This window comes from Labeo rohita, chromosome 10 (genome assembly GCF_022985175.1).
Source record: "Labeo rohita strain BAU-BD-2019 chromosome 10, IGBB_LRoh.1.0, whole genome shotgun sequence".
Lineage (NCBI taxonomy): Eukaryota > Metazoa > Chordata > Actinopteri > Cypriniformes > Cyprinidae > Labeo > Labeo rohita.
In genome coordinates this window covers 20,199,211-20,226,592 of record NC_066878.1, presented here as the reverse complement: position 1 = coordinate 20,226,592, position 27,382 = coordinate 20,199,211, and the positions used below count along the sequence as shown (strand labels likewise).

Genomic DNA, 27,382 nt, shown 5'->3' with positions numbered 1-27,382 from the left:
AACGGCGCATTCCCAATCACGTGACAGCGCCGCTCGTACCTGTGCGTATCTGACTAGCGTATTAAATCATACCGCATATGAAACATATGTCATCTTTAAAGTCTGACGATTTAAAAGTATTTTATTGTGGCTAGATGGTTTTCTCTTTCTAAAACGTACTAATCAATTTTGTTGGAAATCTTGTGTTATAAGAGAATATAAAATATATAAAAAATACATTTAATAAATGATTATTCAGTTAATTATATCCTATGCATTAGTCATATTTATTATGTTTTTAGGCTACATTGTGATGTAATAATTGTGAGTATTCAGATGTGATTTGAAATATACAAAAACTGTGCTAAAGAGATAACTTTGTAAAAATATATAGTTAAAGTTACTCCAAATATCTTTCTGTTCAAATATGCTTATGGTGATGGTCAGTATTTGCATGATCAGTCTTTATATATTTAAATGATTTTTAATCACATACATTTATTTTTATTATTTTTTTTTTTCAGATGAATTGTGTTGCTCAAATCAACATTTTTATTTTAATACAATATTTTTTTTCTTGGTTTAAGACCAAAAATATGCATATTATAACTTAAGAAGGCCTTTAACTCCTTGTAATAATAATAATAATAATAAATGTGTAAAACAATATATAATTTACATAATATACTGGTTTGAAGAAAGCAATGTCTTTACGTTACTATACACTACCAGTCAAAAGTTTTTGAACAGTAGGGTTTTAATGTTTTTTACACAGAAGTCTCTTCTGTGTTCACAGATCCTGCAAAAACAGTAAAAATGTGAAATATTATTACTATTTAAATTACTGTTTTCTATTTGAATATATTTTTAAATATAATTTATTTATAAATTTCCAAAGCTGAATTTTAGCATCATTAATCCAGTCACATGATCCTTCAAAAATAATTATAAAATTCTGGTTTGCTGCTCAAAAAACAACATTTATTATTTTATTATTATAATTATGTTGAAACCAGCTGAGTAGAATTTTTTCAGGTTTCTTTGAAGAATAGAAAGTTCAGAAGAACAGGATTTATCTAAAATAGAAATCTTTTGTAACATTTTAAATGTCTTTATTATCAGTTTTGATTAATTTAAAGCATCCTTGCTAAATAAAAAGTATTAATTTCTATAATTTCTCCACCCCTACAAAAAAATGAAACTAAAAAAAAATAAATAAAAAATACACTGACAAAAGATGATCGATGGATCTTTCTATCAGGCGAAGAATCCTGAAATAATAACTGTTTTAAATATTGACAATAATAATAAATGTTTCTTGAGCAGCGAATCAGCATTAAAATGATTTCTGAAGAATCATGTGACACTGAAGACTGGAGTAATGATGCTGAAAATTCAGCTTTGATCTGAGGAATAAATTGCATTTTAACATGTATTGCAATAAAACACATATTTTGCTGCATTTTGGATATATAATAAAGCGCTTGCTGAGCAGAAAAGACATCTTTAAACAACATTAAAAATCAAAAACTTTTGACTGGTAATGTATTTAAAAATTAAATACTACAACTCATACTCAAGTATCATTTGTCCTAGACAAACTACACCAAAACACCCCCTAGTGGATTGTATATGAATATTGCAAGTAGTGAAAACACAGTGAGACACATTATATCTGCAATCATAATGTGCGTTTAATAATCATGAATAAACATTAAAATAACTTAAAATAAACATTTTCTTGAGGCATATTATATTGATTGCTATGTATTCATGCGATGCTCATTCATAACCGAAAAAGTAGAGAAGTTCTTATGAGGATACAGCATTTAATAGCATCATAACATTCTACATAAAAGCACATTTAATTCATATATTACTCCAATCAAAATACATTTAAATACGTTTTATAAAAAGTCTCTAAAGATTTACGTTTTTTTAACATCTAAACCCATGTAAATCTTTACACAAAGTAACATTTACCATTATAACATCCACGCCGCCTCCCTGTCATTACATTATGCTGATTGTGTGTCAAAATCACATGACCAAACATAACATTCAATCCCTGTTTACTACTGCGAAGGTTACTAACTTCTGGTACTGGTCACTGTACCGTAATGATCTGATGAATGAAATCATTACTCACACAATACAAGTCAGGAGTGCTCACAATTATACCATGATTATGATATAATAAATCTATTTCTTTGTATGACACATGCTGTTAATCAGGTATCACGCCTTTAAGATGCACACCAACCAGTGTGTTTATGAGAAACTTGTAGCACACTGGTCTAAAGGGAGTGTAACTATAATTATACAACAAACTTGTGGTTGCAAGTAGGTACAAAGTGCACAGACAGCGTAAGGCACTGCAGTACTATAGTGTGGCAATCGCTCTGCCATTCTCTCAAACGTAAGGCCTTTCTCAGTCTCAGTATTAGCAGCTAGAGATATCCGTTGTGCAAAATTGTGGCGGGTGAGACAGCACGTCCGCTGTTTCTCACTCTTATGTATGTTTGGACGATCTGGTCCCCTTCAGAAGGCCTCACGCATCACTGAAAGAGAAAACAATATGAGCCACAAACACGGATCTGGAGCGACTGACACAAAAGAGTTTGAGTTCCAGAGGAACTTCTGATCGTGTGTCATTTGGTGAGAACCAACATCAACGATTACTGACCAAGTAGACGTCCAGACCTGACTCGGGCGTGCTGGCCTGTGAGTTTGAAGCTGGAAAAGTGCTATCCTCCATTGCAAGAGTCGAACTGGACGTCCTACGATCATCTCTGAGGAGAAAAAAATAAACACGTTAGTCAAACAAGAAGGTATGTGCCAATGACATCGTGTTCAGCTAAAAAAAAAAGAAGAGGAAGCTCTGTGAAGAAATATGGAAGTTCACAAAGACCTTTTTAGCTGAACTAATACGTCTGATGGGAAAGTGTGTGTTTGTAGGTAAACACCTGTTTTCCGAATCTGTTTGCGGTTCAAGTCTCACATCATCTAGAGAGGAAGCTGAAGATATAGTGGCGGCTGAAATCGCTGGGTTGAGTCTGGTGGAGCTGGGAATGACATCAGGTTTCTGAGAGGAGCACGTTTCTGCTAAAACGAAGCAGAGTTGGAAGAAATGATCAATCTTGGATGTGTAAAAATATGGTATTGAATGGTCTCCCTTGTGAAACAAAAGTACAATTTTAGCAATTTAAAAACTGTACTTATTTTCATAAATAGTGTGTTATATTTCAAAATTATCAGTTTACACTACCAGTTTAATTTTGTTCTTCTGCTCACCAAGCCTGCATTTATTTGATATAAAATATGGCAAAAGCAGTAATTGTCACGGGGCGTCATGTGCGGGGAATAAGGAATAGGGACGAGGAGATCAGGAACATGCACATTTATTAAATAATCCACAATAGGAACAGGAACAGCAGGAAATCCACACACAACACAACTTACAAAGACATAGAATGACATGAAGTGACTTACAATAACCAACAACCAAATGGGGAACTCAACCGAACTTAAATACACAGGTTAATCAGACAAGGACAGGTGTGATTGATTAAACAATGACGTAGTAGTTGAACGGAACAGGAAAGACCAAATAACTGCTTTATATTTGAATATATTTGAAAATGTAATTTATTCCTGTGATCAAAGCTGAATTTTCAGCATCATTACTTCAGTCTTCAGTGTCACATGATCCTTTTCATATGCTTATTTGCTGTTCAGAAAGAAACATTTATTATTATTTTTATTATTATATATCATCAATATTTAAAATAGTTGAGTACATTTTGTCTGGATGATTAGAAAGATCCAAAGATCAGCAATTAAAAAGTGTTTGTAACATTATACACTATACCATTCAAAAGCAACAGTCAGTATAATGTTTTTAAAAATTGATTAAAAGTGATGATAAAGACATGTATAATGTTACAAAAGATTTCTATTACAGATAAATGCTGTTCTTATGAGCTTTCTATTCATCAAAGAAACCTGAAAAAATTCTACTCAGCTGTTTTCAACATAATAATAACAATAAATGGTTTCTGAGCAGCGAGTAAGAATATTAATATGATTACTGAAAGATCATGTGACTGGAGTAATGATGCTAAAAATTCAGCTTTGAAATCAAAAGAAAAAACATCAAAAACTTACTGTTCAAAAAGGTTTGACTGGTAGTGTATAATAAATGCAATTAGTTGAACTTAGTTTGCAATTTTTTGACTCACTTAATAATATTCTATTATCTTTGAAATATGGTTAAAGTGTACTGCTGAATGCACTGACAAGCATTTATGGTAAACTAAAATATACTTTAATGTCAATTTTATTGAAACCTGTATGTTTCAATAAAAAGTTTTTTTTTTTTTATATCAAAGAGAAGTCCACATCCAGAACAACAATTCACAAATAATTTACTCACCCCCTTGTCATCCGAGATGTTCATGTCTTTCTGTCTTTAGTTGTGAAGAAATTATGTTTTTTGAGGAAAACATTTCAGGATTTTTCTCCATATAATGGACTTCATTGGTGCCCCGATTTTGAACTTCCAAAATGTAGATTAAATGCAGCTTCAAAGGCTCTAAATGATCCCAGACGAGGAAGAAGGGGCTTATCTAGTGAAATGATCGGTCATTTTTTTAGAAAATAATTTTGTATACTTTTTAAGCACAAAAGTAAAAAAATGTAGCACAGGCCTGGGATGTGCGTTCACGATGCTACGTACTATTGAATCACGTAGAAAGTTCACGCGGAACTACAGACCCAGTGTTTACAAAGCGAACGCGCAAAGACTAAGAAAGTGCGAGTAAGACAAACTTTTTTCGAGTCATTTCGTTCATTTTAGCAAAATATAATTAAAATGTTACGTGTTACTTTCCTAACACATCTACTGCTTACACAAATGTTGATCACACTACACACAAGACAAAACTATAATGCTATAAGAAACAGAAAAGATTCATTCATTGTTTTCCTGGATCTTTAGTCTATGATTAGCTCACCTCACCTCTTATCTGACAACTCGTTCTTCCCGAATCACATTGAAGATCCGTTCAAAATTAAAGAATCGTTCAAGAACGACCCATTACTAATTCATAGCATTACTGACACGCATCCCAGAGCCTGTGCTACACAAGCTTTTGTGCTTAAAAAGTATACAAATTTTTATTTTCAGAAAAAAATAACATGTCGTTTCGCTAGATAAGACCCTTCTTTCTCAGCTGGGATCGTTTAGAGCCTTTGAAGCTGCATTTAAACTACATTTTGGAAGTTTAAAATCGGGGCACCAATGAAGTCCATTATATGAAGAAAAATCCTGAAATGCTTTCCTCAAAAAACATAATTTCTTCACGACTGAAGACATAAATAAATTTTTTGTAAATAATAAAAGATTTGAGGTAAACTATAAGTGCACTTTTAATACAATTAAGGGATGAAATAGTCTTCAACAAAGATGGATTAATTTTCAATTTTAGTTTACTTAGTAATGAAAATTGTGCAAATCTGAAATGTTAAGAGGGTGAATAAATAATGACAGAACTCAATTTTTTGGGATGAACTATTAAAGGAAAAATCTATTATTATATGATTTTAAAGTGTGTAATAGTAAAGTTCTCAGTAAGTACCTGTATCATCGAGGTTTTCGAGGCTTTGTGCCCTCCTCTCGTCTTGACTCTCTTCTTTTACAGTCGACAGAACTTCCTGTGAGGCCGACCTACACTGGATAGAGTTTTTCTTCTTTCTCGAGGACGCACCACGGAGAGCTAAAAGTAAGCGAGAAAAGGTGAGATGTGTAACGGTGAGATGTGTAAAACATGTCAAATTATCACAATCATTCAACCCAAATTCCACTGCAAATAATAAACAAGCATTGAACTTACGGTGAATCTTTTTAAATACTGTGGTGCCCATGAACTTCAGGAATCTGTCAGCGTAGAAATTAGGTCTGTGGACAGATACTGTGTCCTAGCATGCAAAACAGCAAAGAGCCATAAATCACTATAAAGTTTAAATAGATGTATATAAGAAAAGAATATTTCAGTAAAAAAGGAAAATACATACACCATCATGCACAAGAGCCTTCCATGAGTGCTCAACCTTCTTTATAAATCTGTACATATAAGACAGAAATGTTCAGTGTTTAATATTTAAGTCAGCTTTAATGGAATACTTCATTAATTATGCTCATCTTTTATAATAAAGCTGCAGTACATAATTTTTGGCGCTATAGTGCTTAATAAACAGAACTGCATGCGTCTTGCGAAAGAACATCGTAGCTGGATCTACTTCTGGTTATGTAATTTTGTAAATGATAAACACACAAAAAAATAATAATGCACTTTATTTAAGATGCCTTTCAGATTACTAAAGGTCAATCTGCATCAGGAGCAATGAATAACAATAATAACAATGTCGAATTAATAAATAACAAAGTCAAATGTCAATGTCTTTTGTCAAGTGATTCATACCTGTAGGACTGCAGGATATCAATGATCCCCAAAAAGATCAGCAACTTCTCGTCTTTGTGTTTAGCAGGGATGCCGCCCAATCTAGAACAAAAACACATGATTATTTTAAAACTGATCCAAGGTCAGTTATAAAATGTGCTGAAACATACGCATGGTAATGTTTTTGAAAGACGTCTCACCAAAGCTGCATTAATTTGATAAAGAATACAATAAAACAGTAATATTGTGAAATATTATTACAATATAAAGGACAGTTTTCTATGTGAATATTTTTTTTAAATGTCATTTATTCTTGTGGTCAAAGCTAAAATGAGACAAATCTGCTATTATTTTAATCTCCAATTTGTTATTTATCATCTTAGAGGGTTTTGAAGACACTAACCAGTTTTAAATTCCAGTTGCGCAGATGGGGAACGCTGTAACTGCGTTACAATCTGCCTCACTATTATTAGTATATTCTATAACATTAGCAATGTAATTTACACTATTTACCTTTATGAGATTTAATGAGAAACCACAAGAAACTGATGAATAAAGACTGAGTCAATGTTTAATGTTCAGAAATTATTATTGCACAAAATGTAAAGCATGCGCGGGATGCGCGCGGATCATGGTTGCAGAAAACCCCGGAGAGATAGCCTTTACGGCTAAAGAATTACACGGATATGGTACAAAATAGTTAAATTTAAAAAAATTATAGATTAAAAATTGTTTTTTTTTGTGGGCGGAGCCTATTTGGTGACAGAAAATGACGGTTTTCATCTTGCAGTCTATGGAATAAAAAAAATTTGATTTTATATTTCAAAATCTGACTTTATCCTTGCAATTCCGATATTATATCTCACAATTCAAATAAGGAAAAACAACTCGTCATTCTCTGTTTTCCCCTCGGCTCAGAATAGGAATTTATATCCCACATTTCTGGCTTTTTCCCCTCAGAATTGACAAACTCACTATTTTTGAGTTAGATCGAGTTATACAGTCTGAATTAGGAGATATAAACTTGCATTTGTGAGAAAAAAGTCAGAATTGTGAGATAAAATAAATAAATGTTATGTAAAAATGTTTCATGCTGTAACTGTAGAACTGCTGTAACCCTATGAACAGCATATGTGAATATTATGTAGACCTATTGTTTAAATCCAATTTAAGCTTTAAAAGTAGAGTAATCATAGCAGTTTTTATCCATAGTATGTCCGTTTAAACATCTGTGTTTAGCTTCAACTGGTGTCTTTGATGACAGTATTCTATAAAAAATTATTTGCATTCCGATTTTGACATCAAAAGGCAGAAAAAAAGTATTTTCGTAACGCCATTATTTTATTTGAAAAATGTTATGACATTGTTATTTTACTGACAAACTATTTTAGTTTGTCTTGTATATATTTTTTTCATTAGAATAAATAACATTTTAAGCTGGCATATGGTCATGTTACAACATGCCCCTCAGATGTTACAAAGTATCCCACCAACGGGGCACGTTGTCACATTTCACTTCCATTATTTTGTGCTAAAAAACGAAAAATGTACACACTGTAATTATGAAACAAAGCAACATACTTGTACTAGACAAAATTAAAAATTATACTCTAAACCCCATGTGGATTTGCATAATCTGAGAAAGTCAAAAAGTGTTACTTTGTGCCCTGCTCTCCCCTATTATCAATGTTGAAAACAGATTTGTGGCTTCATATTTTTGCGAAAACTGTGATACATTTGTATTTTCAAGATACTTTGATGAATTTCTTTGGAACTGAAATCTTTTGTAACAGTGGATATGTTTCCATCACCCTGTTTTTATGCGCATTTTGAAGTATCACATCCGGAACGAGTGATGGTAATGCCTCATTTTGAAAAATGAAAACATCCCTTAAAGAGATAGTTCATCCAAAAATGAAAATGTGATGTTTATCTGCTTACCCTCAGGGCATCCAAGATGTAGGGGACTTTGTTTCTTCAGTAGAACACAAACAAAGATTTTTAACTCAAACCGTCGCAGTCTTATATATAATGCCATATAATGGCAGTCAACGGGATCCACGGCTTTGAGAGTCAAAAAAACATTGACGTGTCACACGCTGGCTGTTGTGAATGCGCTCAGGACAGTTGGACATTACGGTGGATCAGAGGTAAAACATGATATAAATACTGTTCAGTTTATTGCACAGACCGTTTCATGTCTTAAGATCTCAATGTATCTTCACGAGACGCAGGGTTTAATTTGGTTTTCTCTGTGTGTTTTTGTTGACTCTCAAAGCTGTAGATCCCATTGACTGCCATTATATGACAGACTGCAACGGTTTGAGTTAAAAATCTTCGATTCTGCTCTACTGAAAAAACAAAGTCACCTACATCTTGGATAAACAGATAAACATCAAATTTTAATTTTTGAGTGAACTATCCCTTTAATTTGCAAATAAATTTTTATAATTGCTTGAGGTGGTTTTTGAAAAATAATTAATGTGAATAATGGGAGATGGCAATGCATTTGCCAAATAAATTCTGATCTATCGAACATTAAAGGTGAAGTAGGTACTGTAATATTGACAACTACTGGTTGAAATGGGTACTGCAGTCCAAATTCTAAATATTGTTTCTCCCGCCCTCTCCACCTTACACGTGGCGCTCACGTAGGTCGTCAGTTTGAGGACACGCAATGGGAATAAGCACAATGGAAGGCGACGAGCCTTACATGGCAAGTTTATGAGTTGATTTATCGTAGGTTTAATATTTTAAAATTGATGCTGAGGCTTTTGAGGTTGACTAGAATCTGCAATCTCTGAGACAGTTTGTTTGCTGGCTTCAGTACGCTGTGTTTTCCACTAAGTGGCAACCCGGGGTGTCGAATTACTATTGGTTAAACTGGCAGTGGGCGGAGTCACACAGACCAAAACACAACAGACATTCCGACACAGAATGCACATTTTCAAAGTAGAATAAGTGGCCGTAGCATTGTTTTTCTCTTGAACCTAATTTATTTATTTATTTATTTTTTGCAAACTTTGAAAATTTTCGCTTCATCTTTGGATGGAAACCATTTATTGTCTTTACTCTAGTCTTGTTCCTTTTTGGTTTCAGTTTCATTTTCATGGACTTTTATTTTGTATTGCCTTGTTTTCCTGTTTTGTTCCTGTTTCCTTTGTTCTAACGCTACTTTTAGAGATCGTCTTACTATAGGGAGATGAGAGGGTCTGTTACCTACTACTGAAGAAAGCGTAATGACTAACTTGGATCACATCTCTTAATAACCAATCACATTACAGCTTTGACGTCACTGAATTTCAGTCAGAGTTGTGCGACACTCAGTCGCCATTTACGGACACCATAGGAATGAATGAGAAGTGCCGTAAGCCGAATCCCTCCTGTCGCAAAAAGTCAGTGGCTTCTCTTTTTCGTGGTAAACTCTAAAACTAGTTCTATCCAAAAGTATTGTTTAGTGTAAAACATGTTGAAGATTAGCAGATAGGCTGTTGATTCATTAAATGATAAGCAATTTCCTCTAAAAAGCTGTTTATTCAGCGTAGTGAAGCCTCTCTTCCATTGACATCCATTTAAAGAAAACGGCCTCTGGTCTCCTTTCCCACATACGCTTTTTTGGCTAATGGCTGCAGGCTTGCCATCTAGTGGCTTTGCTATTTTGTTTCCACAGTTACTCATTGGTTCATTGATTACATTCACCTGTTTCTTGTTTAGTTCCTCATCAGCCTGTGTATTTATATGCCCTCAGTTTCCTCACGCCTTTGTTCGGTATCGTCTTCGCATGTTTCATGTAAAGCTGTTGTGGTTTCTCCTGCTCCTACATTATTGGATTATGTTTTTTTCTTTCTCCAAACATTTGTATAGTAGTGTACATTTGTGACCCTGGACCACAAAACCAGTCATAAGGGTCACATTTTTGAAATGTAGATTTATACATCATCCAAAATTGATTTATGGTTTGTTAAGATAGAACAATATTCCACTATTTGAAAATCTGGAATGTGAGGGTGCAAAAAAATCTAAATACTTAGAAATCACCTTTAAAGTTGTCCAAATGAAGTTCTTAGCAATGCATATTACTAACCAAAAACTAAGTTTTGATATATTTATGGTAGGAAATGTACAAAATATCTTCATGGAACACGATCTTTCTTAATATCCTAATGAGTTTTGGCATAAAAGAAAAATCAATCATTTTGACCCATACAATGTATTGTTGGCTATTGCTACAAATATTATTATAAGACTGGTTCTGTGGTCCAGGGTCACATATGCATATTTGGATTGAATGACATGACTTTGAAGGATAGATTTTGGTAGTTTTCAAACTGTGCAGCTCCACTCACGTGTCGTCATCGGTGTCGGGAAGAAACTCGGCTACTTTTCCGTCTCCTTGAATTGACTCGCGTGCTGTTGAGTACAGGACCTTCTGTCCACCCTGACGCTTACTGTCCCCTATGCCGCCTCTCCCCCTCATCTTCTTCCTGTCCAGAACATGGATGCCCAGCAGCAAACTGTAGTCCATTATTTTAAAGCTTTCCAGCACCTTTGAAACAGAAAGAAAAGAAAATCACAACCACAAACCACATTTAATACTGAAGAGTTCTGCTGTGATCAACAGCTCGACTCACGCGACAATCTCTCTGAAGCGTCTTCATCAAGGCGTTGTACGTGTCTGCATCAAAGTAAAGACCTTCGTGCATCTCCTGGAAGTCCAGATCTTTGAAGGTCGGGGAGGGTTTGGCGCGCTCCTTCCGTGACGCTCTGCGTTTGTAAGTGGAGCCTTTTAGATCATATTTGTAGTGCATTTTTAAAGAGCGAGGCAGAACGTTGTTCATCACCACCAGTCGGATATTAACGCCGCCACACTGGATACAGTACAGCCCGTAAAACTTCGGTAAGAGGGTCCTCGGGTTCTGATTCAGATTCTGTAATCAGGAAGGACAGATCAGTTTTTTTCTAGAAAAGTGCATTTGTTGGTGTAAAAAATACTGTAAAATTGTCAGTGTTAATGTTAAATGCATTATTTTTGCACACTTAAAAAAAAAAGTATTTATTTATTAACATTTTAAACTGACAGCACTAATATTTTGTGTTAATGTGTTTTAATATGTAGTGCAGATCTGTATTTTTAGAGTAAACAGGGCCATAAAACAGCTGTAAAGTAATTGTGCTGTTGAATGATTAACCATATTCGTTTTTCACATTAATATTATAACTGTAAATATGAGTAAGTGAATTAAGATAGCAGTGTATAGTGCAGTTTTTTCCTTATTACTGTGGTGATTGTGTGTCTCACCATGTAGTAACCTGGAAGCAGCTTCTGTAGAAATTCAGCTTCTTTGTGCTGCACGGTCTTTATGATAAACTCGTCATCACTGGTTAAGTAAAACCATGAACTACTTGCTCCGGGGTTTGACAGCTCGATCAGAGGTTCTTTACAAATTGAGTACTGTGGATAAAAAAGATGTATTATTTTTAATGCAGATTCAACAAAAACTACAAAAACAAGTGCATTATTAAAATTATTATTGAAAGAAAGCTGTATTCTATACAGCTAATATGAACCTTACATGGAAATATGAAATGTAATGTATTAAAAATACTTAATAATATTAAAAATAAATATTCATTAATAATAAAAATTGTATAAAATAGAATAAAAATAAATATTTAATAAAATTAAATAGTTTTTGAAAATATAAATAAATCTGTAATATTAAATATCTATTAAAAGCTTTTAATTTGCATTAAAAAATGAAATATTTAAAAAATATTTGAAAATATTTAATAATAATATTCATTATAATGACTACTCATTAAAAACAAAATTAAATAAAAAAATGAAATGCTATGTAATAATAATATAATTATTAATAAAAATTCTATAAAATAAAATAAATGTTTTATAAAATAAAATAATACATTTTTCAATTATATATACATTACATGTAGTATGTATATATATATATATATATATGTATGTATATAATTTCATTTTAATATATTTTATTTTATATATAAATATCATATGACAAGTTAAAACTTGCATGAAAACATGATATATATATATATATAAATGTATGTATATAATTTCATTTTAATATATTTTATTTTATATATATAATTTTTATGTAATTTTAGTCATATATATATATGACAAGTTAAAACTTGCATGAAAACATGAAATATAATTTATTAAAAGTATTAAATAATATTAATATAATATTATATATATATATATATATATATATATGTATATATATGTGTGTGTGTGTGTATAATTTCATTTTAGTATATTTTATTTTATATATATATATATATATATATAATTTTTGTGAATTTTTTGTCATATATATATATATATATATATATATATATTTAAATATATATAAATATTAAATAATTAAATATAAGTATTAAATAATATTAATATTTTAAATATAAAATTTTAAATATAAAATAAAGAAAAATTATATAAAAAGTTTTATTATATATATATATGATAGAAATGTTATACAACAAACTAGTTTTATATATATATATATATATATATATATATATATATAAAATGTATGTGTATATATATATGACAAGTTAAAACTTGCATGAAAACATGAAACATAATTTATTAAAAGTATTAAATAATATTAATATTATATATATATATATATATATATATATATATATAATTTTAAATATAAAATAAAGAATAATTATATAAAAAGTTTTATTATATATATATATATATATATATATATATATATGATAGAAATGTTATACAACAAACTATTTTATATAATTTATATATATATATATACATATATATATATATACATATGAAATATTAATATATAATAAATAATAGAAGAATAATACTGACATATTGAATCTTTTGTCTCTATGACTTTGCACTGATATAATTTACAAGATGCTAAACTTAATTTTGCATTATGTATTCTTTATTTTAAATATTTATTATGCCTCAAAAATGTATTGTATAATATTATTATACATATTTAGTAAGTTATTTTAAATAAATAAAACATGAATTATACTTTCAGCCCATTAGCGTGTCCGATTTATCACTGTTACATTTTAACTGAACATTTTGAATCTTATTTCAAATACGATTTTTTGAAAGTTCAGCAGTAACATGTCTAGATGAAATAATATTTTTTCACTGTTTTCTGACAATGATCTGCTTACTGTTTAGAATTTCACAATTCTTGCCAACAAATCATTTCATCATCTTTCATGATTGTAATAGTAAGTCTTCTGTGGTTTCTTGGTCTTACCAAATAATCATCTGGTTTAATCCCAAAGAGCTCCCTAAAGTAACGGAAAGCCAAGGGAGCGTAATTTTTAAAGCGAAAGTCAGGATAATGATGAGCTGGAGTCAAATTACTGCCTTCACTGAAAGACAAAAGACGCAATATTTAAAAAATGTATAGCTTTGTTTCAAAACCTAGTGATCCTATACAGCACTGTTAGGTAACGACCAATTTCCAACCAATCACAAAAGCTATTCAGCTGCACTAATTAATTATGCAGACGATATTAAACAAACTGATAACTACAAGAGAACTGTTGACATTTGGAACAGAGTCATTGTATCTCAGTGTTTGAATAGTGAGTCTATAGCAACCACATATTACATCTGTCAAGTGTCGAGCACGATATGCGTGCGACAATACCTCGGTAGAAAGACGCTCTCGACGACATAGAAGTCTTGCATGAGAACATCTCGGTCTGGTTTGGAGGTCATATTGCCGACCGTGTACCCGATGCCGAGCTGAATGGCTCCTCTCAAGGCTTCGGCTGTGGGCTGAAGACAAACACAGAGAAAATGAATGCAAAAAGGCCTCAGATCATGAGCAAATACTGACATGCACAGCAAAAGCAATCATCACTCTGCACAGATAACGCCATTCTTATCAGCACTAGAAGCATGGGAGGAAGTTGAAGACAAGGAAGTTGAGGCATATGGCCACGTTTGAGGTCTGTTTTACCAGAAGTCATTTACTGCTGGAGTGTCACAATGTGAGCAAATAAATCGTAACTACTTAGTTACACCTTGACAACTGCCCACAATGAGTTATGATTGTGACATGTACTGTAGAAAGTGTAAAAATAGTGTGTTATCACATTTCTCACAGTTTACACTTTACAATCATGTGTCATTTTTTTTTACATGAGTTAATGTATTAGCTATATGAGTGAACAATACATCCATTACACTATTTATTAATCTTTGTTAATGTTAGTTAATAAAAATACAGTCGTTCAGTGTTAGTTCATGTTAGTTCACAGTTCATTAGCTCATGTTAACAAACACAACTGTGATTTTAATAATGCATTAGTAAATGCTGAAATTAATATTAACTAAGTATTGTTCATTCTTAGTTCATGTTAAATAATGTAGTTAATGTTAACTAATGAACCTAATTGTAAAGTGTAACCAATTTTTATAAACTATAATTTTGGAAAAAAATTCTGGACTCATAATGACCAAACTGTACTAAGGCCTTAAATACAACAATAACGCACACCAATGCTCAGGTCATATTTAACAATAAAATGAAACACATTTTACCACCACATTCTCAGTAATGTATTGCATCCAGAAGCATTATTATTATTATTATTATTATTATTATTATAATTATTATTATTATTGTTTAATTTTAATTAATTGTATTTTTTTAAATTAAAATTAGTATAAATAATAAATGACCATAATCACTTACTAGTATTAATACTTCATAAATAATAGAAAAAAAAAAAATATTTTTTTTTATATTTTACATTTGTATGTTAATATTTAAGTCTCAAATATGTTATGTATTAGTATATTGGTAACACTTACAATAAGCTTCATTAGTCAACATGAACTAAGAATGAACTACAGAATTTATTAATCTTAATTTAGATTCTAGATTTAAATTTAATTTCATTTAGGTTTAGACTAAAATTAAATTCTTAATTATAGCATTTACTAATGCATCATTAAAATCAAAAGTTGTGTTTGCTAACATTAGTTAATGCACTATGAACTCATATGAACAAACAATGACGAAACAACTGTATCTTTATTTACTAACGCTACCAAAAATGAATAATTACTGTAATGTATTGCACATTGTTTATGTATGTTAGTTAATGCATGAACTAATATTAACAAATGACACCTTATTATATTAAGGGTGTAAGAAAATATCGATACACGTGTGTATCGCGATATTTAGTTTGGCGATACTGTATCGATTCTCAAAAACGGAATATCGATATTTAAAAAATAATCATACAAGATTCATGACAGTTGCTTCGTTTTGAGTATATATATATATATATATATATATATAATTTGACATTACTTATTATTGATAAATAACGCATCAAATATTTATTCTATAATTTTATTATAAATATTCATAGTAATTTTAAATAAAGCATTAACTTATAAATATCACATTGTAAAGATATTTTGTTGCATTATAAAAAATTAAAAGCAATGTGTAGATGCTTAATTACATTATACATTATAACATGACATTTAATACATTAAAAATATTTATTAATATTATTATAAATAATAATACAAATTGTATAAATAAAAAAATAATTAAATTGTTAATAATTAAATGACTAATAATTTAAATAAATCTGTAATATTATATATACAATGAAAATAAAACTAAAATTAATATTATAAAACTATATATTAATATATTATTAACAATTTGCTGTATACTGTGCCATTAGATATTCCTTTAAAGATTTTTTAAACCTCATTTTACATATTAATAACTTATTTACAGGATGCTAAACTTAATTTGACATGATTTATTATTTATAAATAATGCATCAAATATTTATTCTTTAATTATATTATACATATTAATAAAGTAATTTTACATAAATAAAGCATTAATTTTATTTTATTTACAAAATATATGAACTTCGCATTGTAATGTAAAGATATTCAGATTTTTTTTAATGAATTAAAAGTATAATGTGATGGAGTGGCTGCTTAATATGAAAAGATCTTTATGGATTATACATTTTTATGTATTTATTTTTTGATTTGGAGGTGAACATATGGATATGCATATGCATACATAAAATATGAATATATCCTTATTCTGGATGTATTCTTACACACTGTTTGTAAGACTTGTATCACGTTAAACCTGTTACCCAATTATCTCTGTCCTCTTTTGCTCTATGCAGGAAATGGCAAAAGCATTTCTAAACCCTGCAAGCCATTTTATGGGCAAACACCCATTATCTGAATAGCGTAATATCCCTAATATCACGGGCCTCCTGATCCATGGTACACATGGCATGGCACACGGCTATAGTGTGGTCACCGTTATGTAACAGTCAGCAGGAAAACAGCATTTCAGACCACAAGTATGACAAATCAGAGTGGGATATGCAAAAATCAAATCCCACTAAATCCCAAAGCAGCTCACAGCACAAACGCTACATTGTGCCACAGAAAAATATGCTGGCTTGAGCAAAAATAATCCACTGCACACAGAGAGCCTAGAAACCATACAGGACAGAAAATGACAAATCATTTCTCCTAAACATAGAAATTAAATACACAGACACTTTCCAATGACTCCCGCTTCTCACAGTTTCCTCCTTAGAGTAAAACCTCACGTGTCTCGAATTAGTTTCAGAAGAGCTACACAACACTGTCACTCGTTTGAAAACTTTATACTCTTATTGTAAGCCAACAATTGTCTAATTTACTCCGATTTTATGTTTCTGAGGCATTTTGTTTACATTACCACTGAAAATGCAACCCAGAACTTTATTTACACTTGCATTAAATTATTTGTGTACAGTAATATGCATTTGTGTCTGAAAATAAAGCTTAAAAAGTGTATATTCTCCAACTTCTTTAGTGTGTTAACTCATCTATGTGTAGCCTAAATTATTTTTTCTGCTTCAGACGGTAATAAATAAAATTATCAGTGTAAATAACCTAGATCACTTCATTGGTTTATCACTGATATGCACAGATAAAACACTGCTCTATAAGTTACACACCTTTTTGTGGTCTTTGCCCCCAGTTTTTTGAGGTCTTCCACCTCCGGTCTCGTCTGCCGTTGAACTCATCTGTTATTTAAAGTAAATATGCATTAATATCAATTAGCAATTAGAATGAAAAAAAATAATATGAATGTCTCAAGGCCTGATTAAAGCATCATTATTTAGGGTCCTATTACAATAAGAGTATGTAAAAGTAGTTTCAACTGTGAGTGCTGTGCGCTTTATCAAACAGGAAATGAAGTCATGTGTTTGTTCCTGTTCTTGGTAGCACTCATAGCTGCTGATGCAAGAGATGCAACTCTAAAGCAGTTCATTAGAAAGAGACTTAAGTTTCCTCCCGACTCAATTTAGATGTTTCAGTCTGAATGATGCAGCATATGCGGTATATGATTGTAGACAAGTTGCAGTTCTGCTTAACGACAGGATGTCGGTAGTAAACAAAGGAGGGAAAACACATGCAAAATTGAAGACTATTCCTTTTCATACAGCCGTGCTCTATTCAAATAGCCTCAGGGACCAGAAAGGCTTTTTGTATATATGAGTGAGTGTTACTAAACATGTCCGGCTACAAGTACTCAATTGTCATGAAAAAAAGATAGATGGATAGATAGATAGATAGACAGACAGATAGATGATAGATAGATAGATAGATAGATAGATAGATAGATAGATAGATAGATAGATGGATAATTATTTATTATCATTAACTAGTTAATACATGATGCATTCATGCATAACAATAATAATAATAATTATTATTATTATCATTATTTATTATCCTTAAGAACTAGTTAATGCATAATGTATTCATGCATAATAATAGTCATAATTATTATTCATATACCCTTAGAACTAGTTAATGCATAATGCATTATATTAACAACAAAAACAACAACAACAATAATAATTATTATTATTATTATTAATATTAATTATCATTAACTAGTTAATGCATAATGCATTCATGCATAATAATAATAATAATCATCATAATAAAATCATCCTTAAGAACTAGTTAATGCATCATGCATTCATGCATAATAATAATAATTTATCATCCTTAAGACCTAGTTAATGCATAATGCATTCATGCATAATAATAATAATAATAACTATTATTTATAATCCTTTAGCACATTCATGCATAATGATGATAATAATAATAATAATCCTTAAAAACTAATTAATTCATTATGCATTTTTGTCTGGATATATTCATTTATTCAATTTAATGACATTTAAAACACCATGAATATATTTCAAATTTCTGAAATAAAATTCATTTTGATATGTTTGAGGGTATCTAATCTAGATTCCAGGGTGTTCCAGAGTGTTCCAGTGTTGATATCATTAAAACAAAAAAAATAATTAAAATAAAATTAAATCCTTAATTAGTGGATGCATAATGCATGAATGCAAAACAACAACAACAACAACAACAACAATAATAATAATTATTATTATTTATAATCCTTAAGGACTAGTTAATGCATAATGCATAATGCATTCATGCATAATAATATTAATAATAATAATAATAGTAGTAGTAGTAATAATAATATAATTTATAATCCTTAATAACTGGTTAATCCATAATGCATTCACGCATAATAATAATAATAATAATAATAATAATAATAATAATAATAATAATAATATCAATAATAATAATAATAACAACAACACAATTTTGTGTTCAAACCTTTTACACTCTCAGAAAAGTTTTACCTTTTGGGGTATAAATGCTTTCTACTTGTGCAAGAATCTTAAATAGACAACTTCGTAACTTATGGAGCCCTAGAAGTTTCATAGTAGTGCCTTAGGGACGCATATTAGTATTCTAAAGTACTGGTATGCACCATTTAGGGGTAAATAAAGCACACAGCTGTTCTTTTAAGTGCACTTCGCCAGAGACAAGCTGTTGCAAGGATAAACATTTTGCACTTCTTTTTCTGACAGTGTGGCGTTTTCCTTACCTTGTAAACCGATTTGCTGTTCATTTGACGTTAGAGCTGCTGCATATCCAGCCGAAAATGCCTCCAGACGTCTAGTACAGGAAGAATAAATAGAACATGAGTAGGTGTCAGGGGTCTGTCAGTGACTGATACTGAAAGTGAAAGACATTAAAGTGCACAAGCAAAGGAAACAGAGTGCTGTAGAGAAAGTAAACAAAGATGGAAAAAAAATGATTATGAGGGAAACGGAATAAGTGAGCGTCTCAAGCTATTTATACACGCATTAAACACATGGCAAGCGCTGTGTGAGGCTCAATCGTTCCAGAAATGACAGATCACATGCCCACACGCCACTGAATGTTATAAAACAGACTCTGTGAGATATTCAAATCCAACAGATGAAGTGCACAGCCTATTTCCCGTCAATTATCTGATGGCAGAGCCACTAAACAAACAAGTTTCTCTGCTATATCACACATCGATGAGGAAGAAGAAAGAGTTAGTAGTTAGAAAACTACTTAAAAGCATCACACAGCTACAGCAGAATCATTGCAGGTTTTGATTAGTCTACCCAGACATTATCTGATATCGAAAGCACCTTCTTTGACGTCAACAGAACTCAAGATCCCATATTTGGATTGCAAATCAAGATGAGAAATGAGTTGTACATACCTCTGCGACACTAACTGCTACAAACCAACACGGTAACTAGTTTTGGAAAGTGGCTTAAAGTTCTTTCCGTACTGGCCGGCTCCTTGTGGTAAACACTAATATCAAAGAAGACGGATTTGCAATTAATCATGAAATCTTTCCTAAGACGGCCCTGTCCTCATTGTCCCAGCCCACAAAACAAAGCAAACAAGTGCAGCCGTAAGTACGCACGCAAGAGTCCTGATTCTTGAGGCATGGTTTATAAGGTAAGGAGGATATTGCTTAAGGCGCTATTGTTTTCACAGCTTTGCTGATTTGCTCATATCTGTGTCAGCGCTGCGGATGAGCTGATATACAGGGCACAAAGCTATAAACACTGAAGTTTATTATGCTTTGTGCATTATAAACAGCAACCAGATTTTATGAGCAATTTCAGACATTTAGCATTCCTCAGCACTGAATCCAGGATTTTAAAAAGAACAACTAACGTTGGTATAACTCGCCATTAGGGTCTTAAAGGAGAAATCCACTTCCAAAACAAAGATTCACATATAATGTAGTCACCCCCTTGTCATCCAAGATGTTCATGTCTTTCTTTTTTTATTTTGAGGAAAACATTTCAGCATTTTTCTCCATATAATGGACTGATATGGTGCCCCGATTTTGAACTTCCAATATGCAGTTTAAATGCGGCTTCAAACAATCCCAAATGCGGTTGTAAACAATCCCAGCCGAGAAAGAATTTATATACTTTTTAATGACGAACACTCGTCTTGTCTTACTCTGTCTGCACTGTTTTTGTTCCGGTTCATGACAGTTATGGTATGTTGAAAAACTCCCATCTCGTGTTCTCCCTCGACTTCAAAATCGTCCTATATCGCAGTTTTACATTTTTTGTTAAGGGTGTTTGATCTTCTTTGCATGTTCACTTTGCAAAGACTGTGTCGGTACTTCTGCAGCGATGTAGGGTGATTTTGAAATGATTTTTGAAGTTGAGGGAGAAAATATGATTTTTTTTGACATACCCTAACTGTCTTGAGTCAGAATACACAGAGTTCAGGGAGAGAAAGACAAGACAAGCCTTTGAGATTAAAAAGTATTTAAATTGTATTATTTTTACGAAAATAAGCGATCGTTTCGCTAGATAAGACCCTTCTTCCTCGGCTGGGATCATTTACAACCGCATTTGTGATCATTTGAAGCTGTATTTAAACTGCATTTTGGCAGTTCAAAATCAGGGCACCATATCAGTCCATTATATGGAGAAAAATGCTGAAATGTTTTCCTCAAAAAACAATTTCTTTACGACTGAAGAAAGAAAGACATGAACATCTTGGATGACAAGGGGGTGAGTACATTATATGTGAATCTTTGTTTTGGAAGTGGACTTCTCCTTTAAAATATTAGTCTACATGGTGAAAAATTGCTACATACAGTATATAAATATGCAAACAGAATCACAACAATCATAAAATGATTAGTGACATCAACATAGTTATTAGTGCTGCTTTATACAGACTGATGGGTCAGTGCTCTTTTTTCCAGATGACCATGGACCACAAAACCAGTCATAAAAAATAAATAAATAAGCTTTCAGTTGATGTAAGGTTTGTTAGGATAGGACAATATTTGTCTGAGATACAACTATTTGAAAATCTGGAATCTGATGGTGCAAAAAAATCTAATTATCAAGAAAATCACCATTAAAGTTGTCCAAATGAAGTTCTTAGCAAAACATAGCCTATTACTTATCAAAAATTATGTTTTGATATATTTACGGTAGGCAATTTACAAAATATCTTCATGGAACATGAGCTTTACTTAATATCCTAATGATTTTTGCCATTTAAGAATAATCGATAATTATGACCCATTCAGTGTATTTTTGGCTATTACTACAAATATACCCTTGTTACTTAAGACTGGTTTTGTGGTCCAGGGTCGCATATATTAATTCTTTAAATTCATACATATAATGATTAGAATATGTCTCTTCTATAATGAGCATTCATTTTGAAATATTTTTAACATTTTTGGAGGGCATGAAGATTAAAATTCCAACTCTCCTGATATCATGATAAAGAAAAAAAGGTAGCAGCCAGTTACTTTTCCACCCCATTTATTGATTAAAAGTTCTCCTGTCCCTATGTTGAGAGAAATCGGGAGTAAGATGTTCTAGACTAAATGTGAACATGCATTAATTCATCTCACTCACAAAAAACAGATTCAGTATTCCTCAAAATAAATAAAAACAGTGAAATTCAACTCAGAATATGACGCAAACCTGCAATAATTAAATATGTGAAATAATACAAATATCCTTCATGCATTTAATCCTATTTTATTAACTGATGTCTTTGCTGCTGACCTTCGATGATCCAATTCAACCATACTAATAAGCAAAAATGACTTTTTTCTTACTGCTGAAGAGTTGACATTTTTTTCTTCTGCGGTCTACTGTAAAGACATGAATTTACTTTTCTCAGAGCCTGAGGCTATTGGTGTGAAAAGGCTTTTACTTTTGCCAAAAATAGAACTTTTAATATTAAAAACAAACAAGCAAGCCAAGCCCAGATTTAAAAAGTAACATAAAAGTAATGTAACACATCACTTTCCATAAAAAGTAACTAAGTAACGTAATTAGTTACTTTTTTTAGGGAGTAACTCAATATTGCAATGCTTTTAAAAGTAACTTTCCCCAACACTGCTTGTTACTTTGTTACTTTTGTTAGAAAATGTTCATTTACTACTTAGTTTTTAAGTTATATAATATTTTGAAACTTAATTTCCATGATCTTAGTAATCTTAAGAATTAAAAGTTTGTAGTCATTTAAAAGTGTGTTGGCCTTCTTGCATTATTATGCTGTTATATTATGATTTTATATTCAGTGGCTTAAAATGGTTCTAAAATGACAATAATATATGTGACCCTGGACCACAAAACCAGTCTTAAGTCGCTGAGGTATATTTGTAGCAATAGCCAGAAATACATTGTGTGGGTCAGAATTATTGATTTTTATTTTATGCCAAAAATCATTAGGAAATTAAGTAAAGATCATGTTCCATGAAGATATTTTGTAAATTTCCTACCGCAAATATATCAAAACTTAATTTTTGATTAGCAATATGCATTGTTAAGAACTTTATTTGGACAACTTTAAAGGCGATTTTCGCAACATTTAGATTTTTTTGCACCCTCAGATTCCAGATGTTCAAATAGTTGTATCTCTGCCAAATATTGTCCTATCCTAACAAACCATACATCAACGTAAAGCTTATTTATTCAGCTTTCAGATGATGTATTAATCCTAATTTTGAAAAATTGACCCTTATGACTGGTTTGTGGTCCAGAGTCACATATGACCCTGGACCACAAAACCAGTCTTAAGTAGCACAGGTATTTGTATATTTGTAGCAATAGCCAAAAATACATTGTATGGGTCAAAATGATCGATTTTTCTTTTATGCCAAAAATCATTAGGATATTAAGTAAAGATCATGTTCCATAAAGACATTTTGTAAATTTCCCATCGTAAATATATCAAAACTTAATTTTTGATTATTAATATGCATTGCTAAGAACTTCATTTGGACAAATTTATAGGCGATTTTCTCCATATTTTGATTTTTTTTTGGACTTTTGAAAGAATCCAGACTTTCAAATAGTTGTATCTCGGCCAAACATTGTCCTATGCTAACAAACCATACATCAGTGGAAAGCTTATTTAGCTGTCAGGTGATGTATAAATCTCAATTTAAAAAATCGACCCTTATAACTGGTTTTGTGGTCCAGGGTCACTGAAAAATAACAGAAAAAGATGTTATCGTGACAGGCCTAAGTAGCTATGGCCATTGTATCAGTATTTTATTCTCCAAGTTGTGTTGCGGTAAAAATAGCAACAGGCAGTGCCAGTAGCTCACTGAGTGCAACCATTTTGCATAATTGAAATAATGGCACCTCTCATAGTCCAAAAATATGTGTAAAACGATGTGTTTTTTAAATAATGTAAATCTTTTGTGGGTTTTCTACTACATTTTTTATTAATAGACATCTTTTGTTATACTAAGCATTCACGTCTTAATACTCAGGGTTCCCCTCTGATCTGATATGCGTTGGGAAATATGAGAAGAACGAGTAACTATATTACTATCATATTACTATGTAATAACCTAACAACCATTCAGAACACCCCAGAAACCACTTAGCAACATTAGTTTTAAGAAAGTGTAAGAATCTGATTCCTTATTGGTATTACATAAATGTTCTCACAGCTTGTATAAAGTGTTAAACATGAAAATGAATGTGTCACAAGCTGTTTGGAGTGCTGTAAGGTCATAAACAACTAGTTTCATAACGAGCACAAACTTCTTAAGAATCAGACTAACTAAAGAAACGTTGCTTTCGACACAAACTAAAAAAAAAGTTTGGTTATCTAAATTTGACTCTCAAATCAAAATCAGAGACATAACAGTTTAGTATTAATGTTCCCGAAAGGTTTATATATTAATAACTGAAGCATGGTCCTAGGCTTTCCCAGTTTAGATGTCCCAACCCCTAATTCTAACTCCCATGACCCACTGATTGCATAACAAATCTGGTAACAAGCCAGTACACTATATGTATGGGTAGACTTAAAAAAGCCTATCTATAAATCTCTCACCACAACTGTCTAGACAGATACACAACTGGAAATTTTCCAGGGCAGCCGATCTAAAAACTGGATGTTCTCAAGGGTCTAATCGTGTTTTTCAGACAGGGAACAAAGTGTTTGCCAGAAATAAGGATATTTGCAAGCCAAATCACAGGACGCCAGGATCAGCAGGACTGAAATTTCCTCAAATCCTACAACGTGCACAATAACCTAATTTTTTTAAACTATCACATCATCATTACACCCTCACACCCGGCCTGAACTAAAACAATAGGTCTTTATCAGTGGAGAGAGGCGTGGATTCGCACACAGAAGCGTAAGGACTGTTTGCATTTGGCGTGGAGTGAGGGGAACACAAATGACATATGAGTCATGACATCAACCATCATGTGACCCGCTCAGATCGCCTCTGTAAACACGGGGCACTTATAAAACACAGCACTAGGCTCATAATTAAATGTAGGACAGTAGCCAACACAGATGATACTAATGTAGGCAATAGTGTAAACAGGATATAGAAATGACATGGAAACAAAAACAGCTTTTGGAGATCAGCTAATGGACTTCCGTTGCTGTGGCCTCGGTTTAGATGTTAAATAGTGTAATTATGGAAAACTTGAAGCACAATAATCAAACTCTACAGTAAATTAAAAACAAACTCTTATAAAGGTTCCAAAAGGGTGTTTGTGCACCAATGCCATAGAAGAAACATTTTTGGGAAAATTTCAGGGGTTTTTTTTTTGCATTTTTCTGGATAGGACAGTGGAGATATGACAGGAAGCAAGTGGGACAGAGAGATGGGGGCAGGATCGGGAAAGTCCACAAGGCGGGGTTCGAACTCAGGACACCCGAAACGCAACCGCGCTATATGTCAGTGCGCTGCCCACAAGGCTATCGGCACCGACCAGTGAACAGCTCTTTAAAAAAAAAAAAAATTCTTACTGTATAGAATATTTTATTAATCTAAAAAAAATAATTCCAACCAAAAATAACATTTTGTGGAATGGAATGATGTTAAATGTTCTTCATGGAACCATCAATGGCAATAAAGAACTTTCATTTTCATAGATCTGCTAGCATAGATCCATATTATGTCTATACTGAACGTTTAAACCTACAGAGATTATTTGCATCTGTCGATAACCACACCTTCTAACCATACCAATTGTTACCTCTTTCTACTTGATCTGACCTTTAAAAAGATGTTGGTGGTCACTAGACGTTGTATGATTGATTCAACCATATTTTTAGTATTTCTTTTTTATTTTTTTGACCTGAATACAGCCACTTAATTGCATTTTTTTTTGGGTAGTGCATGTTCTGCTTTCAAATCTCTTGGAAGGATTTAAGTGAAATTTCTGTAAATGAAATGGTAATTTGAGAAGTTTACCATAGACATGCTGTTATTGTAAAGTTCTCTGGAACTGCCGATTCTGATTGCTCATTGACTTTCTGCGGTTTAATACTTTTGTACGATCCCTCAAATGCAGTTTCATGTCGCTTTGTGTACTTCCTTTTCACACAATAAAAATTACAATGAAAATCAATAATTTATGTCTATACATCTACAGTATTTATTTCATAACCACCCTAGTAATAAGTGAGATAATATATAGTAAGTTGTTATGACAAAATAAACCACTTCAGGATGATATAAGGTGTATTTTGTGTAATAACTGGTTGGCTGAACAATATCCTTCACATTTTGGCCATCTTAATGATCATTTTGCCTGTTGACAATGGATAATATGGTGCAATTTTTCTTTCTTTCTTTCTTTCTTTCTTTCTTTCTTTTTTTTTTCCATGTCCATATATATATAGGCTATACATATTTTCACCCTAAATTTTGCGTGAAAAATTATATTATTGCAACGAAGCAGCCTCCCAACTTTCTAAATATCTGCATTGACAATTAAAAAACACGAAGTGGGCGAACACTTTAGGTTTAAAGATACACCCTTGTAATTACCAGCCCTCCATTCAATTCCTAACGTCATCCTGTGATGTAACATTCATTTCTTTAAAGTTTTAGCTGCTAACATGCAAATTACCTGAAGCCTGTGCGCAAACGTTCAACAGCGTTTGAGGAAGTACATGTTTCTCTGCTACCAAACCATCTTTCCTTAGAACAAAGTGCAGCTCTACAGTTTAGTCATTAGTCATTTTTAACAGATAGTGTTAATATATAAATGCAGAATGTGAAAGCAAAGCACACTTTCGGTGTTAAGCAGCGCTGAAACAAACCACGTTCAATGTTTCCAGTAAACAAAATAAACATATTCAGCGTTAATGTGTTCGGTCACTGTGAACAGAATATGTTTCCCTTCTCTATGATCATTAAACCGCGGTGTGAGTGTGTGTGTGTGTGTGTGTGTTATATATGAGAGCTCACATATGAACCGCGTCAGCTAACTACATTAACCAAAGCATTAAGCAATATGGAATACAAAAGAAAAGAATATAGAGATATCGAACTTACCTTAAGTGTTTTTCTGGGAAAAAAACTGTAGGCTATTAGTAAAAATGTATCTCATTAAGTCATGTTTCTCAGTGACATTTGCGAGCGTGTCGAGCTTCAGTTTGACTGTCAAAACTCTCTCCGCCCACGCGCACGCAC

The 27,382-nt window shown here is 32.0% G+C and overlaps 1 protein-coding gene across 4 annotated transcripts; it reads right to left on the bottom strand.

Moving 5' to 3' along the window:
• Positions 1–1,636: 1,636 nt before the first annotated feature.
• Positions 1,637–27,382, bottom strand: pip5k1ba (phosphatidylinositol-4-phosphate 5-kinase, type I, beta a). 4 transcript variants are annotated; one of them, XM_051121516.1, is made up of 15 exons: positions 27,245–27,382; positions 19,484–19,554; positions 17,505–17,573; positions 14,138–14,268; positions 13,739–13,856; positions 11,740–11,892; positions 11,072–11,368; positions 10,787–10,986; positions 6,462–6,542; positions 6,055–6,103; positions 5,874–5,958; positions 5,619–5,756; positions 2,946–3,084; positions 2,683–2,771; positions 1,637–2,540 (listed from the first exon to the last, which is right to left on the bottom strand). In XM_051121516.1, the coding sequence occupies exons 2-15, from the start codon at positions 19,505–19,507 to the stop codon at positions 2,521–2,523; spliced, it is 1,593 nt and encodes a 530-aa protein (XP_050977473.1). In that variant the 5' UTR covers positions 19,508–19,554; positions 27,245–27,382; the 3' UTR covers positions 1,637–2,520. The 4 variants fall into 4 exon arrangements, with proteins under 4 accessions (XP_050977473.1, XP_050977471.1, XP_050977474.1 ...); XM_051121514.1 differs by having other exon boundaries at positions 1,638–2,540; positions 2,666–2,771; XM_051121517.1 differs by having other exon boundaries at positions 1,638–2,540; positions 2,666–2,771; positions 2,946–3,081.